The sequence below is a fragment of the Paroedura picta genome, chromosome 4 (genome assembly GCF_049243985.1).
Source record: "Paroedura picta isolate Pp20150507F chromosome 4, Ppicta_v3.0, whole genome shotgun sequence".
Lineage (NCBI taxonomy): Eukaryota > Metazoa > Chordata > Lepidosauria > Squamata > Gekkonidae > Paroedura > Paroedura picta.
Window position 1 is genome coordinate 132,216,664 of NC_135372.1, and position 17,717 is coordinate 132,234,380.

Here is a 17,717-nt window from a genome sequence, read left to right on the forward strand (position 1 = left end):
GGGTTCTTTCCTGTGCATTTTCCGTAAAGGGTGATGCCAAAGAGGGTTGCAGATGCACCACGGATATTCTGCGACTAACAAAGAGATCAGGCGTATCGTGGCTTATTAGCGCCCCATTAGCGACTGTCTGTTTGTTCATTTTGTTTAGTGCCAATGGAGGATGTCTTTGTAGCACGCTGATTATAATGATGGTTTTCAAAGGGGAAATGACCACATCAAGACACAAAAACTACTTTGTTTTTTTAAAACATGTAAAACGGCCAGGATTTATTTCACTAATTTGCACAAACAACCGTCTAAAACAACTGCTCTAAGGGGGGGGGGGGGGAGACCCAAAATGTATATTTTTAGCCAACAGTTGTTAATAAATACTTTATTAAATAAGGAAACAAATGTGTTCAAAAGGGAGATGAATCATTTTCTTCCTGAATGCGATTGGGGAGGGGGGGGGGAAGAGGAAATTCAAAGACTGAAATAAATAATTTTGTTCTGCTTTTGTGAAAACTATTTACACAAACATGTACAAACGTGTAGCTTACATTAAACTTCAGCAAAAAAAAAAAAAAGCCATTTCTTTAAGGAGGGGGGATTAGAAATAAACCCAGGAAACGAATATCCCCGTAAAACAGATTAAAAAATACTGGAGTGTCTACAGGGAAAAGTTTATCAAGGGTGGCCCCTGCCATGCAGGAGGAGAGCCACCAACGTGGACTGGAAGGCAAGGCACTTGAAGAGTTTATCTACAGCCATTTTATATACGTACCCACACACACTCACAGAATGGAACTGAATGCATCATGTTAGCTCTAGAAGAACCACCCAAGCTCCCCAAATAAGGCTCAGTGCACCCCAAAAGTATATAATAGGTTGGCAAACAATTCGTTTTGTGTATTTATGTCCTAGATGTTCATGAGGCCATTTGCAGATCGGTCCTCACCCTCCTCTCTGCTTTACCAGCAATGGAGGTGCAATCATAAAACTGGGGGGAGGAGGAAAAGATATCTGACAGTCCATGGGGCACCACGTGATCTTTTACTTGAGACAGAACCCTCAACCTTTTCCTTCTCAGAACCATCATTACCCTCAAAGCTGAGTCCTGGTCCATTATGACATCATTAGCCAGTAGGCCAATCCACACCATCTATTCTCTACTCCATTTGCATTTTCAAACAGTCCAAGTTCCAATTGGTGTCCTGGGATGTGCAACCGATCAAGACCTTAGGTCTGGACCCTTCTAGTTATTGATATGAATATTGTGCTTATTTCCCTAAGTGATTTCACCCAAAAATAAAATAGGTATCGGAATCCACACACAATCCAAACGCTTCCTTCAACTTGTGTTTCTCTTTCAGTATGCCAGACACAGGGGAGGTTGGTGGAAACAGTTTTGCATGATAGAAGCTCTATATAAGTTGTAGGGAGTCTCATGGAGAATTCCAGCTCCACAGAGAGGTCTTCCTCTTCTCGTAGCCCAAAATTAGAAACTGGCACCTGATTTAGGCCAGAAAGTCATGTTGGAAACGTGCAGTGACTGAGACAAAAGGTTCCACCCATTTTTGTAAATTTCCACGTAAATATATTTGCATGCTAATTTTTTGACTTGGAAGAGGCCGGTGGTGGACACACTGCCTTTCATACATTGGTGAGATTTCTGTGGGCACTGGAGAAAGGTTAGTGCAGTGCAGTAAGTGGAATAGTTGTATGTGGGAAGGCACAAGTTCAACTACTTCCATAAATGCTGTCCGATCCAATTGATCCTCAATTGACAGGGCTTTCCAAAGAACCTCGCTGCGGGTCAGTGATCTACTTAACTGAAGACAACGAAGACTGAATCTGAAACCAATTGCTACCAACTCCAAACCATCTTGTGTGAGCCACTAGACAAAGTCCTGGCGTTGGTTTAGAAGTCAAGAGTATTGAATCCCAATTTCTGGGTTGATGTGCCTTCAGAAGCTTTAGCATAGGGGTGGACCAACTGTAGCTCTCCAGATGTCCCTGGACTACAATTCCCAAGAGCCCCTGGGGCTCATGAGAATTGTAGTCCATAGATATCTGGAAAGCCAGAGTTGGGCTATCTGTGCTTTAGCATCTCTCTCTGCAAGCCTGAGGATTAGAAGCATATTTTCTTTCTATCTTTTAAAGAAAAGCTTTGATTTTGAGAATTCTACTGTTTTTAGGAGGCATTTGCCCCTGGAAACCTGAGGACCAAAACAGATGTCATCAGCATTACACCTGGAAATAGACCACAGGGAAGGGCAGGTATATCTCCTCCCACAAACCATTTTCCAATATATATTAGCTATTTAAAAGAGAAACTAATAACGCTTTGTCTGTTTTGGTCCTTAGGAGATGTTTAAGAATTCCAATATAAATGGTATCAAGGCACAAAAATCAACCATAATATTCTTTACATTCATTACTATGATTGTTTGTGTTTGAAATTCAGGGTCTACTAAGTGGAGACAAATTTTAAACAGGAGCTTTCTTCCTTTGCCTTTTGTACTTCTTTATACAAACAGGGTTTACCTATAAGAGTTAACAGCCTTCCGTCCATGTACAAATCTTCTTTTTAAAATGAGTCATCAAAGCTGGTGAGAGTCACAATGGCTGGTGGCAGTGAGTCCCACACATTCTGTGCTCGAAATAGTTCTCTTTGCTGCCTCTGGACTATCCCAACACCAATGAAAAGGTGACCTGGCTCAAATCTTACGAGACCAGGAGAAGGTTCTTCCCCATAAGCCCTTTATAGAGATCTCTACAATGCCTTCTTTCCAGATTCTCCTCTCTGGCTAAAAATCCCCAAAACACTTTCCTTCTAAGAAAAGTCTACCAACCCTGTTAATTGTTTTGCTTGCATACAAAACCTTTTCAGACAGGGAGAGAGAAGAGATTGATGGTTTCACTGTGCAAGCTGTTGAGTAGCCAGGTCAACTGCAGTAGAGATGCATGACAGCCATTCAGAATGGCCTTAAATGTACTTCTGAATGGGGAATAAAATGAAGAGTTTAGCCAAATGTGCACATTCTGGACAAGGGGGCTTCTGGATCGGCCTGCATTTTGGAATGGAGAAGAGGACGGGCAGCTGCAGGTAATACGCATGCAACACACAATGGCTGCACTCTGCATGGCAACAACCGCATAGCTGCTTTGGTGGGCAGGCACCCCGACAAGTTATGCAAGTGGGGAGACGGAAATATCCACACAAATAAAGGGACAGTTTTCAGGGATACCTAGTAATTTCGACAGAATATCCGGCTCATCCAGGCACATACATTCAGCCATTCGTTCCTTTCAGTCGCAACTGTTCATTTCTCCAAGACTACCAGCCTGCAGGCACACACTCAAACGCACACGCAAACGCACTGCTCACCACGGATGGCTTTTTTGATAAAAGGGTTCATTCCCCTTGAAGAACCACCTTTCGGGAAAGCTCTCGTTTGAGTACAGATTTCCGGACCTGCCTGCAAGCAGATCCTCCAGTCCTCGTGAGCGTTTCACATCACGATCCTCACTTGAAAGCTAAAAGCAAAAAAAGGAAGCTCAAGGTGCCACCTGAGGCTGGAGCTCGTCCTGTCTGGCTCCTTCGGAAAGGCGATGCCTAAGTCCCGTGGCGTATTTTGAAGGAGATTTGCTTTAAATGATCTTTGAGTGATCCATGCGTTCCTTAAAACAGCGACAGCAGCTCCGCACGTCTCGCGAGCTGCAGAGAGCTCTCTCCGGTCCGGCGTGTTTAGTGACAGCCGCAGGCCCGTACCACCATGTTCCGGTATTTCTTCAAGATGACATTGGAGCTGTCGTCGAAGTAGAGGACGGAAATGGCGTTGAGTTGCGTCGGGGCGCAGCAGGGCTTCGGCACAGTGTCTGGATTTATAAAGTGAACCTGTGGGGCGGGGGGCAAAGCAGCGGGCATGAGAGGGAGGTTCGCAAGGATCGCTCACCGTCAGAACTGGAGTGCTTCAGGCACACTTGCAAATTCTTATTTGCGCTAATGTTTCATTCGATCCATTCGTACCCCACCTTTCTCCCCGCAGCGGCTTCCAGCGTTCTCCTCGCCTCCATTTTATCTGCACGACAACCCTGTGAGGTAGAGCCTAGGTGAAGAGAGTGTGGCTGGCCCCAAGGTCACCCAGCAATCTTTCATGCCATGATTGGGAATTTGAACCTGGGTCTCTCAGACACTAACCTGATGTTCTTATCCGCTGTACCAGGGGTAGTCAACCTGTGGTCCTCCAGATGTCCATGGACTACAATTCCCATGAGCCCCTGCCAGGAAATGCTGGCAGGGTCTTATGGGGATTGTAGTCCATGGACATCTGGAGGACCACAGGTTGACTACCCCTGCACTATACCACACTAGCTCCCTTGTACTAATGCAAGGGAATCCCTAAAGCCTGTGGCCTATCTAGCCCCACTAGAGTAATGACTACGAGGAACCTTTGCTGGATCAGACCAGTGGTCGACCTAGCCCAGCATGCAGTTTAACTGCAGTGACCAAAGAGTGCATAGAATCAGAGTTGGAAGAGGCCATACAGGCCATCTAGTCCAACCCCCTGCTCAACGCAGGATAAGCCCAAAGCATCCTAAAGCATATACAAAAAGGGCTTTTAAGAAGGCTTTTAAAGCAAGCAAACAAGCAAGGAAGCAAGCACTTGGGGGTCAACAACGGGACACAGAGAGACTAAGGTCTGATGTTCCCTCCTAACATTGATATTTAGAAATTTACTTTATCTGAACATGGAGGCTCCCTTTAGCCGTCATGGCCTGCAGACCTTGATGAACACCTCTTCCATGGATCCATCTAATCCCTTTTTAATGCCTCATGTCACTGGGTGGAAAAAGTGGAAATAACTTGAGCCTTTTAATGGAGGGATGAGATGGGCATCATTACCACTTTCTCTTTTTAAAAAAAAAAAAAGGTAAACAGAGAGAAGAACGTAAAAGGGCCATCAGACAGCTCTTTGACATTTCTCATGCCCCACCCAAAGCGGCCACGTCATTTGCGAATATGACATTTGAATCTTCCACTGGGTTTCAGATCTGCAGAGTTTAGACTATGTCATAAGAAAAACAGCACTAGGTGAAGCAAATTTTCATTGCTATTTGGGGGGGGGGGGGAGATGTAGCTGTAGTGAGTTGGATAATGCAGAATGTTTCCCCCAATGGAAGGGGGTGGATTTTCACCAGTTCCCTCCTCTTAATGCAGACTTCTGACTCCCCCATTCCCATTTTTGGAGGGGCTGTCTAATTCTCCTCCACCAGGAAAAAGGATAGGATTCTTTATGTGTGTAGGGGGGAGGCAACTGGGGATGTGTCCCGGAAGCCAAGGGATGGCAGCCCCCCAAAATTTGGGAACTACTGTTCTAGATCCTGGTTCACAATATGGCACGAGTACTGCCGGTTTATTTATTTCTTAAATTTGTATTTCACCTTGTCGTGAGCCACCAGGTCAGCAGAGGACACGTGGGAATCATATTAGCAAGAGAAAGCTTTCTGAAACCGTTTCTGTTGCTTAATGTGACTGACGGGAGCAAATTAGGATAAAAACACCCAAAACCCCAGTATAATGATAATCAGATTTGGTGAAGTTGCGTGGGATTTAAAAGCGAGCTTACCAGTGTTTGCACAATCGCATGGTTTGTTGCATTCATGTAAGAGTTCAGTGGAAAGGCACATTCTCCTTCGCAGTAGTACGCAGCGTAACCTTCGGGGGCAATTATCCAGTCCTGGGTAGGATTAGAGCAAAGAGAAAGCATTTAATCCACGCACAGGGAATTATTCAACCTGGCTTCTTTGAGTGCACTTTGGTATCCAGCAAATCCACTTAAGGGTGGATTCTAACAGCAACGTCAAGGCGATTTGTTCAGACTTTTGGAGACGCTGGGGGTGTGGATCTCACTCGTGGATTTAAGCCAGGGGTAGTGAAACTGCGGCCCTCCAGATGTCCATGGACTACAATTCCCAGAAGCCCCTGCCAGCATTCGCTGGCAGGGGCTTCTGGGAATTGTAGTCCATGGGCATCTGGAGGGCCGCAGTTTGACTACCCCTGATTTAAGCCTTGCCACTTCAATGCTGGACGCTTTTTAAGTTATATGAATGGTTGGGGGGAGAAATTGTACAAACTGAGGGGGGGGGGCATTAGATACATAGTGAAGCCATCAAGACGCTATTTATCCGTGCACTGTAAGGGTCCATGCAAACTAGAAGACACCCCGCCATAAAACAGTTAGGCTCCAATATGGGTAACCAAACATGAGATATGATTGATGTGACCCCTGGATGCCATCTACTTGGATGTTCTGTGCAAGCATTATTGAACTAAATGGAAGCTTTGTTAAAGAGTATGGAAGCACACTTAGACAAGTCCAAAGAAACTAGCATAGGAGAACTTCCAGGTGAATTTGCTGTGTACCACCTGGACATTCTGCCCTAAGGACCAAAGTTGCTTGGGCCATCCTTGATGGTTCTAGGCCATCTTGGTTCTAGGCCAGCCTTTTAATGTTGAGAAACCCCTGAAACAGTCTTCAGGCTTTGAGAAACCCCGGAATGTTGGTTGGGAAGTCTAGCTGTGGTCACGCCCACCTGGGGCCCCTTCTCTTCCATCATTGGCCATTTTGGGAGGGGTGGGTGGGTCAACATGACCATATATGGTCATATCACCCAATAAATATTTATCAGATTTAAAAAATATATTAAAATGTATTAACCTCCACCCTTTCAGGAAACCCTTCCAGGGCTGTCAAGAAACCCCAGGGTTTCACAGAACCCTGGTTGTGAAAGTCTGTTCTGTGCCATAGCAGCAGCTATCTGGAAGCAACAATATCTGACCTGGCACACCTGAAGATAAAACGGTTGCCTCCACACAGCAATGGGCATGCAAAACGAGCACACTTTTTGATATGCATCAGGACGTGGAAGTTATATCTGGGTCTGCACGGAGCTAGGCGTGAACCCGTGAAGTTGACCGATCTGGAATCAGACCTATCAAGGTCTGTTAAGATGAGGACAAGCTATGTGCAGCAATTCTCCAAGGTGCCAAGATGAAGTCAAACACATCACCTATTGCCTGATCCCTTTAACTGGAGATGCGGGGGACTGACCTCAAGACCTTCTGTATATGACAAAGAGCCCCAACCCTTATTTTTGCTTCTTGACAGATGCTTGACTATCCCGTCCACTCTAGGTGGATGGGATTGGCTTCAACTCATTGTGGACTGGTTCCCCCAAGTCAGTAACACCCAACTTTATCCTGGAGACCCTAGAGGTTATTGGATTTGCAAGGATCGCCCTGCTATACACGGTTCTCTTCGCAGTGTGGTCAGAATTGCGTGGGTTAATCTCCCAGAAGCCACATGTGTGAAGGACCCTGGTTTGTGGCCAAAGGTTCTTTTCATCTCTTCCAACACATTCTGCTGGGTGGGGGGGGGCATTCAAAGTGGCATGCCAGAACGCATAAACATTTAAAACACATCTTAAAAAACCACTAAAACAAAACCAGAAAACCTAATAAAAAGGAGTATGTTCAAGTCAACTGCAATATAAGCCCGTATTACGACCAATTAAGCCAACTGGAGATCAACTAAATAAACTGAATTAGAACAATCTGGCATGTTAAAAATAGGCATTCATTAAAAACAAATTCAGCAGCTGTCAAATATGTGAAGGGCACAGAGCAGAATACCATACAGTGCGGCTAAACACCTGGAAACCAAACTCAAAGGACTAGGTGGTGAGTAAGACATTAAGATGACATTACCCTGTATTTTAGGTACCACCACAGAAAAGCCTTGTCAGTAGTCAGTACCACCTGGGTGCTCAGATGGAATCTGGCCTATGTGGTGGATTTCATGACCCCAAACTTGACTATGAACTGCTTTGAGAATCACATGGGGACCTCCTTTGCTTACAGCACATTAAAGGACAGAGACAAAAATGTTAAGCAAACTGGTGAATCCCAAAGAGATTTTGTTGTTGTTGTTGAGAACGGCACAGAGCCTGTACACTTTGATTTATCTTTTAGGACCCCATTTTATTCTGGGAACATGATTTTTTTTAGGTCATTACCCTACTGCACTACTGAAGTCAAGAACAGACCAAATATGAAGTTAAAATTGAAATTTGCTATGGTAATATCGGGGTGAGGCGAATTTGTGGAGTGCCAAAGCCTGTTTCAAAGCCGAAGTTAGCCCAAGTGTGTCTTTTCTCCTCCTGACAAACTGGTTCACCCACTTTGCAACACTGTTCGGTTTAAACCGGAGAAAAGCTAGCCGTGGAAGGTGCCAACTGGCTGGTATCCATGCCGTCAGTGAACGTCTTTTCTCTTCCCTCCCAGAGTAGTCTTGAAAGTTAAAGATGCTTGCTGTTTTAATAAATAAAAGGTGAAGGATGAACTAAACAAATGTATGTGTGCCCCATTGTTCTCCTTTTGAAAAAGAGCCAGGCAGACTGGTTAAAGCATGAGAAGCAAGGTTAGACTGACAGATGAACCAGAGTTCACGCACATTTTGAAACCAGGCTTACATCATAGATGAAGAACCTTTGTGGCTGCTCATTAATTACTTAATCTCTCTTCACTCTTAGTGAAATAGCCAGCAGTCTTCAGAACTCTACATTAGTCTCTGTTTAGGAAGAAGCTACAGTCATCCCAAAATGAATAATGTGTCCCTTATACTAAAGGGTTTGTTTTGGAACATCTGGAAGGACTGATCTTTGAGCAATAATATCAAGGCAATTCAGTTCAATTTGACCAAATGATCCACATTTTTTATGGTTCAGTACTTAGGGCCAACCATACAACCTCTGCAAGTTTTCCAAGTGTATTCAGTAAACCATCTAAGGCACCTCTATCTTTTCTGTGGACCTTTTTCACCAGTGGTGGTGCTTTCTTCTCGTTCAAGGAGCCTTCCCCTGATACGATGATGATGATGATGATGATGATGATGATGATGATGATGATATCCGTTCAGTCGTATCTGACCCTTGGGAAAGTCTTCGCCATGCGCCCCTGTCTCTGACTGCTTCTTTTAGTTGGTTCATGGTCATCCATGTATCGGCTTTGACCGTGTCGAGCCAGTGGATCCTTTGGCAACCACATTTCCTTTTGCCGCTGACCATGCCAAGCATTAATGATTTTTCCAGCGAGTTTGATCGCATGATGTGTCCAAAGTAAGTGAGCTTTAGCTGTAATAACATCTTGCCTTCTAATGACATAGTTGGTTTGATCCTCTCTAAAACTATATTGTTGGTAACTTTGGCTGTCCATGATATTCGCAGCATTCGTCCCCTGATATAGAAGGCATCTAAAAGTTTAGGACTTCTCCGTGAATCTATGATCAGTAATCTCTCCCCATCAAAATAACCCCCCCCCAAAAAAAAAGACCTCCTCCTCTTCTTCAAGTGCACAAGTTATGCTTTTGCAAACACAAACTGGAAGTTCATGTATCGCAACAAACCCCCAACCCCCACCCCGCAAATGCCTTTTGCTGCTCTGAAAACAGACCAAGAGAGGTCAGAACTGGAAACTTCAATCTCAGGGTTCGCATTACCAGCATGATAACAGAGGAGTAAAATGTGCCACCGATCTCCAATTCCAAGGACAAAAACAACCTTACCTGCCAGCCGAGATCCCTGAAGCTGACATAAAGCTCATGTTTCTTGCATGCTTGCCTCTGATCACTGCTGCTGTTCTCTGAGTTTGGAGGGTGGCGGGTGGGAAGAAAGGGAAGGTGGGGGAGAAGCACAAAACCATCATGTCACTTTAAGACACCCAGCAGAATTCTTAGGCTGCAATGTTATAGGCACACTGCACCAAGCCAGCAAGGGCACCTTGGGATGGAGCTATTTCCACTTACGGATGACCTCCAGGAAAACAGATCTGGGAATATGTTGAAAGAGACACAACCTCAGCTCCTAATCCAAACAAGCCTGAATTCCATGATCTATCAAACTCATGCAAATTAAGCAGCGCTGCAATATTCTCATTTGTGCAATGTTGACTTTTATATAATTTCACAATTTTGCGGGTTTTTTTATTTTTACCTCACTGCAAAAGGTAATAGCTTGAATCCAGACTAACATTTCTATGGGCTGAAGTCCTTGCCTTCCTAGAGCCTGATTTTCTCACCTCTCTCCACCCAAGGTCTTTAAATGCCCCCTTTAAATGCCTTAGGGAGCCCTTGCACCTATGGGAATATTAGCCTGTATCCATCTGTTCCACATAATATATTTCTGGTAAGGGCTTGGAGGAGGAGCATGTCTCATGGCTTGTGCCACTCAGCACAACACCCACTCAGGATAGCTGTCCCGCCCCTGAGTGCCTCATCCTACAACCAGCTTGTCTATCTGTCCAGCGGCCAACCCATCGCCTTCCATCCCCCACCCCTGACCACCCCTCCTCCTTCCACTTCCCTCTGAGGCTCGGAGGCTGTAGATCCCTGCCACGTGAGAGCTGCCCCTGCCGGTGAGTTCCCTTCCCAGGAGCCTCTAGCCTGCAGCCTTCCAGGACCTGGGGGGAGAGAGAGGCCGTCTGCAGAGTTCTTCTACCCCACCCACCCGAATCTAGTGCCTGTTGTATTCCTGAATGCAATGGGACTGGCCCCTAGTTATATTCTGCAGCACAAACAAATAAAACTGCCTTATACTGATATCGGTCTGTCATGGTTGGTATTATCTACTTGGGCTGGAAGCTAAATTCCGTTGTCTGAGGAACATCACCCATTACTGGACTGAACCTGGAGCTTACCATAGAGAAAGCAGATATTACACCACTGAGCCACAGCCCTTCTCCTCCTATTAACGAAGGGGAGGGTCAGGTGCTCTATACCAATTTCCTCTTGACCACTGGACTTATTTAAAAATCCTCTGTGTGTTTGGGACTTCATTAATCATGTTTAAGTCCTGGGAGATGGGTTTGTGGAACAGAGGCACAGAACGTGCTTTTCATAGATTTATTCCCTTCCCTGGCATCTCAAAGCATCTCAGGGAGCAGGTACTCAGAGAGACCTATCCCTGTGTGAGATCCTGAAAAGTCACTGCTGGTCACAGCTGATGATGCTGAGCTATAGGGACCTATGGAATACCCAGAAATGGACTCTTATGTCATGCAACATAACCCAAGTATTAGCTTCTCTGCTCTCCAAAGCAATTCGGGGCTGTGTTTAGCCCTCCTCACTATCAACCGTAGGGTTGCTGGTCATCCCGTGGCTGGGTAGTTGGTGTGGAAGAGCAGCAAGTAGGTTACGGCTCAACTCCTCTCTACTCCATCACTTTCCTTCTTAGATCTTCTCTTCTCCGACATGCCTTGCCCTACCTGGCCCTAGGGCATTTAGTGACTACCATGGATTTCTGTTGCACATGTTTGTGTGCAGCCCTGCCCAGCGTTATGCGAACAGCTTTCGATCCTGTACTTCCTCCAAATTCCCATGTCTTCACAAGCAGTGTACATGTCATCTAAGGTTTAGACCCATCTTTCTCAACAAAACCTGCCCACCTCATGGTTAAACAGAGGGGAAAGCTGATCCAGCGTCCAGCTTTTCTTCAGAGAGTGCAAACTGTGAGCAGAAAAAAGTAACGTGAGATGGGTCTGCTTTAGATTGGATCATTTGGGAGGCCCGGCTTCATAACACTTGTGGTGGGATCATAAATTTCAATAATATTATAGAGCTTGACCCAATAACTATAAAACACTCGTCTTGATTTCTGCACAAAGGCAAGGAAGCCCCTGGGAAATAAATTTGTGTTTCAAGGCTTCTCCCTTATTGGTACAGGCCTCTATGGCTGAAAATCCATTTGGTTTCCATGCTAAGCTGATGAGAAAGTTTAGGAAAGGAAATGGCGCTTCTGCTTTCATACAGCCACAGAAGTGAGCTTAGGCCAGTCGAATCACAAACAGAGCAAAGGATTATTCGACATGTAGCAGCTTATACTATCTTCTTCATTAATTCAAAATCACATGTTCATAATATTTCAAAACCCCAAAAACAAATCTTTTAAAGGCTTTTATACCAGCTACTGGTGTGTAAAAATCAAAGTCTCAATCAAAAGCCAAAACAGGGTCCAGATAATTTAATGTCAGTTTCAATGTCCTGTTTTCAATTGTGTCTCCGTCAGTGGCTAAACTGTTTCAATGACTTTGTGTATCCATCAATGGTTTCATGTACAGCATATAAATTGTCCTGTAGGGTCACAATCTCTGGTAGAACTCCTTTACTGGATTTCGCCCTTGAGCAGGGGTGGGGGTGAAGATTTTCACTGGGAAAATGGCAGAGGGACACAGTTCATTCATCTCCCACCCACTTGAATATGAAAAACTCAAGCAAAACTGCAGATCTGATCATGCATCTCCCATGCTTTGGCCTCTAGCCTGGATGGTTTTAAATTCATCTGGCTGCTGACTCATTTTGCTGCTTTAGTCAATTTGGGTACACTCAAATCCACTATTACTATATTATTGACTTTCATTGCTTCTATTGGTTTTATGACTTCATTTTTTTCCCCTTTCCTTGTACATATGAATCACCTTGGAGGCTACACACACCAAGAAGGTAGTGTAGCTATTTCATTTGGTTTTTGTCACTGGATTACAATAATCTTTCTCTTTTTGGTAATCTAAGCAAAAACAATATTTTAAGGTGATACATAATTACCACCACCTTTGATTAAGACATCTCTATTTGACTCTATTGGTTCTATAGAATTGTTTTTATCGTCTGTTTCTGGCGGAAGGAATGTTTTATGGATATTATTTTAGGCTACTGAAAAATGTTCTATGTGGTTTCTGCGCAACTCCCCTGCTTGTTTTTATGACTTCTTTTAGTAGTGATAATTTTTACGATGCTATTTTGTAAGCTGTCTTGCATGTGCGTCTAAAAAGGCTATACATATATCAGTGGTTCTCAACCTTCCTAATGCCATGACCATTTAATACACTTCCTCATGTCGTGGTGACCCCCAACTACAAAATTATGCAAGGGTTCTTTCACAGAAATTAAACAGAAACTGACCAATGGCGTGATTGTTCAGGATTGTATATAAATTGATTTTTTCCCCAGGGTTTCTCAGTTCAGTTCTGCCTCTTGTCCCACCATGCTGATCTCGCTCTTTTCCGCTGCTCCAGACAGACGAATGCTCTATCTCAATCTACCCCACAAGGCTGTTGTGTAGATGGCGCCCCTCTACAAAAAAATGTATGCATACCTCCGACGTTTGACACCCGAAAGGCTTCTTGGTTCTTTGGCGCTTTCGATTTGTGGTTTCGGGGCTTGCCTCCTGCAGACCGGATACTACGGAGATGGACTTCAGTAGCTTTGAAAAAGGCGACAGTGAACGGCTGCTTGTTTTGTGGTCCGTGCCTTCCGATGAGGCCAGCTAACTTGGGGTTGATGCTTTGTCCTAAAAGGGGCCGGGAGGAGGGAATGTTAGGGCCAAATATGAAATTTTATCGGCTTGCCAGTTATACTAGGAATTGCAGGAGCCAGCCAGGCTGGCCAGCTACTCAGCTTGCAAAAGTCCCTATAGCTTTCTATATGTCCGAGGACAGCCGAGGAACTGGGCCTTAAAAATAATGAGATTTTTTCTCGCGAGGCATGGCCCATTACAGCTAATTCCATTTTGTGTCTCGCTGTGTAACAGCGAAGGAAAAGGCTTCCGCCAAACGTTCCGTTAATAACGTTAAGATCCCCCCGCATTCTTGAGAGGGGTTTCTTTGAGTTCACCAACCTATAATTTGATGGGATCCTGTAAAAAAGGAACCGTAAAACCAAGCCCAGAGGAACACTAAATTCTCATTGGAAGGTTACAAGCCTAAAATAAAAATGCCTCAGCTTAAATAAAAGTTGATGCTGCTCCAGATAGGTTGCATGGGAGAGGAGGCAATAGTTGCATTCCTCCGAGCATGGCTGCCAACCTCCAGGTGGTGGCTGGAGATCTCATTGGATCAGAATTGCCCTCCAGGCGACAAAGATCAGTTCCCCTGGAGAAAAAGGTTGCTTTGGAAGGTGAATTCTATGCCATTGCAGCCCACGGAGGTCCCTCCTCTGCCCAAACCCTGCCCTCATTGGTCTACACCCCCGAAACCCCCAAGTATTTTCCAGCACTACTTCTGAGACACCTGACTGATTGATACTGCCTTCCATATTTCGGGGATTTGAGTACGACTTGGCCAATTATCTAAGAGTCGGGCCATATCTAATTCAAAATTTGTTCTCCATCTTGAGGATCTCTTGGAACAGATGACTGAGCAAGATAGCAGAAGCTACAGTAACCGCACAGTTTAAGCAAAGCCTAAAAGTGCAGCAGGCGAAAACAATTAAAAAGCTACTTTGTTGACTCAGGGGAGGGTAGAAGAATGGCCTTCTAACATTTATTCCAAGGCTTGGTCAGTCAAGAAGCCTCACGCTGCCAGCCAATCAAAAGAGTTGATACTGGACACTCCTCCTGAAGAGAGCTTTGATGACAATCTCTTATAGCTCAATAGCAGGGGTAGTCAAATTGCGGTCCTCCAGTTGTCCATGGACTACAATTCCCATGAGCCCCATGGACTACAATTCCCATGAGCATTCGTTGGCAGGGGCTCATGGGAATTGTAGTCCATGGACATCTGGAGGGCCGCAGTTTGACTACCCCTACTCAATAGGCTTAGAAACCTGCCAGGGTCCCACTACAAAGCCATTTTTCATGTTCAGTTTAACAATGAGATCCAGACCCTGTGGATCTTGGCTGCCAATTCTGGGTTCAGAAATGCTTGGTAGATTTGAAGGTGGCATCTGGGAGAGGGGGGCCTTGGTAGGGTAGAATGCCCTGCAATCCACCTTCCAAAGCAAGCATTTTCTCCAGGAGAAGAGGAATAAACGCAAAAGTTATTTATGTGGTCTGGAAATCAGTAGTAATTCTGGGAGATCTCCAAATTTTGGCAGTGGGGCCTGAGGAGGGAAGGGCTTCTTCGGAAGTGGAGAGATCTCAGCAGGGCACAATGCCAAAGAGTGTGCCCTATTTTCTCCAGGGGAATTGATCTCAGTCGTCTGAAGATCAATTGTATATAATCTCAGGATATTTCCAGGTGCCACCTGGTGGCTGGAAATTCTACCACCCTCCTGGGTATCTTGTTTCAGAATTGGGACTCCAAAGGAAAAGCAGAGACCTGTGGCTGTTTTTTTTTTTTTTTTAATTCTCATGCAAACAAAATATTTTCATAAACAGCTTTTCCATGCAGAAGTCAGCAGAGCTCCGAATGAAGGCGATCCTTAAAAAGCGGCTCCCGGGGGAGCACTGCTACATTTTTGAAACCTTATTTCTTTATTTCTTTATTGAATTTCTATTCCGTGCTCCCATAAGGCTCACAGGGGAGTCTTATCCAATCCTGGATTACTTTGGACTAAACAAGGGCTGCCAGCTCTGGGTTGGGAAATACTTGGGAGATTTTGGGGACGGTTCCTGAGGAGAGAGAGATTTGGAGAGGGGAAGGCCATCAATGGATTACAAAGGCCATAGAGTCCACCTTCCAAGGTGGCCATTTTCTCCCAGGGAACCAATCTCTGTCACCTGGAGATTGGCCGTAAGAGCAGGGAATCTCCAGCCGCCACCTGGAGGTTGGCAACCCATGAACCATGTCCTGCGTTCAGACGAAAAGCAGGAACCAAGTTCTCTGGCTCAGGTCTTCAACCTGCGAGGCATTTTAGGCTACAGTGCTAAAAAGTCGCACCTCCTCAGGAGCAAGTGCTGCGGAACGCAACAGGCCAAAGTAAGGGATTTGTCTGCAATGAGACAAACAGGATACAAAGCAACTTGCAGGAGGAAGCATTACAGGGCTGAGAAGATGACGGACTGCCTAAGGCGTAGCGAATTACTTCAGTCTCCTCTCGCCCTGCTTCGTTTTATCCAAACTTTGTAAGAGTAAACAAATCGCCTAATCCCCTTTTCCTGCTATCCTTGCAGGATCGGCTTGGCCTTCGCACAAAGGAACGGGGATGCCCATTAAATATGAACTAATCCCTTTCATAAAATGTCAAGCAACAGTTCGGAACGACTCCCGGCTGGTCCTGGCCCTCGTGGCGTCAACGGGGAGGGACCCCCCCCAAGCACTGTCCCCCCCCCACCTTTCCCAAAGCTATGCATTTCCACCTCCCCTCACTCCTGGCTCATGCTGTGACTCTCCACTGGCCCTTCTTCATCCTCCTGGTTTTCATTCCCTCTAACTTTAAGGGGCAGGGGGGAAGGGGAGTCAGTCTCTGGGGACTTCCTAAGACCCCCAGATAGACAAGGCCTTTGGAATGTTGCTAAGCAACTGCAAGATAGGTTCCGAAACAGCCTGGAAGAAAGGGCCATATTTAATTGCAAAGGAGAAAATCCCTCAGAAACCAGAGGGTTAGTCAAAGGAACTTGACAGGTGTGATACGAAAGGTCGCATCAAGGGATGTCAGACCCCCCCCCTCACTGGGGCCTGGGGATCCCTCACTTTGGCACCACTCCCCTCAAATTAGGGGTTCAAGAATGCAGGGAAATGTACCTACCCAGCCTTCCTTTCATGCCTACTGCCCCCGATAAAGAAACAACCTAGGGAGGGGCTCTTTGTGGCCCTGCTGAAGACGCTACCCACCAACAGTGGCTCCCCAAGTTTCAGGTGGGCGGGACGGGCACCACAGAGGTGACATCTGCAGGCAACAGAGCTGCAAACAGATCCTCTGTAAGTTTTGGGGGTGGGGACTGGGTGCAAAGGCATGTCGTCCGCTCTAGGTTTCGGGGAAACTCTACCATAGAGTTTTGCCCAAAAGCCAGAGCATTGCCCTGATGCCTCTGATGTCATTTTTGTGTGTGACATTTGCAAGTTGGGGAGCTTCTGGACCATGCCCCCAAAGCCCTACCATGACTGCCAGTCGAATTCCAATTGGCAACCCTTCAGAAGCTTCTTCTCTCTCAAACAAGGGCTCAAGAATAAGGCAGGGAAAACATACAGCCCAGTAAAAAACGATGCCAGCATGATTAAACAGCAAAATCCAGAAAAGTCTAAATGGCAAAAAAGACGTCTTTTAAGAAGTGGAAACATTGTCTAATCTAATCTAAATAACAAATTAAAAAATGCTCCAGTCTAACAACTGTAACTTTACAATAACACAGCACAGAAGAAATATGAAAACCAAACTGCAGACACTTTGAAATTGAAGTTCAAATTAGCATGCTATCGGGCCTGGGTGGCATTTCCCTGTTGTTGCTTCTTTTTTTAAAGAGTTGAAGTGTAAAACTGTTAGATCTTTTAATTATAATACATAACCAATTGCTAAATGCAGTTCCATTTCCAGACAACTGGAAGACTGCCAATCTAACACAATCTAACCACCCTAACTGATTCTGGAATTCACTGGCTGGATAGTAAAGAAAGGTGGGTCAAAGAGGATTTTTAAAAGATATATTTGAGGACAACCCCTGCTTAAATGGATTGTGTAGGTGCTTGGCTCTTGTAGCCTTTTCCTGCATTCTTCTTTAGGATGCTTTAGGATGTTTAGGGCTGATCCTGCGTTGAGCAGGGGGTTGGACTAGATGGCCTGTATGGCTCCTTCCAACTCTATGATTCTATGATTTTAAGATTCTGAGAGCTGGACTTGATGACCCAGGAGGTGCCTTCCAACTCTATGATTTTATGCTTCCAAAGGTTAAAAATATGAATATATAAAAGGATTATTTATGGTAGTGGCAGGTCTCACTACAATGGACTCTCTTTCCAACCAGCA

The 17,717-nt window shown here is 45.2% G+C and overlaps 1 protein-coding gene across 1 annotated transcript in view; it reads right to left on the minus strand.

Annotated features, from left to right (window-relative positions):
• Positions 1 to 243: 243 nt before the first annotated feature.
• Positions 244 to 17,717, minus strand: part of BMP7 (bone morphogenetic protein 7) — a 97,171-nt gene continuing 79,697 nt past the window's right edge. The window contains exons 4-7 of the mRNA XM_077335681.1: positions 13,192 to 13,386; positions 9,609 to 9,685; positions 5,613 to 5,723; positions 244 to 3,880 (exon numbers count right to left, since the gene is read on the minus strand). Of these exons, the coding sequence (XP_077191796.1) occupies positions 3,731 to 3,880; positions 5,613 to 5,723; positions 9,609 to 9,685; positions 13,192 to 13,386 (533 nt within the window). The 3' untranslated portion in view covers positions 244 to 3,730. The remainder of the gene's footprint in view (positions 3,881 to 5,612; positions 5,724 to 9,608; positions 9,686 to 13,191; positions 13,387 to 17,717) is intronic.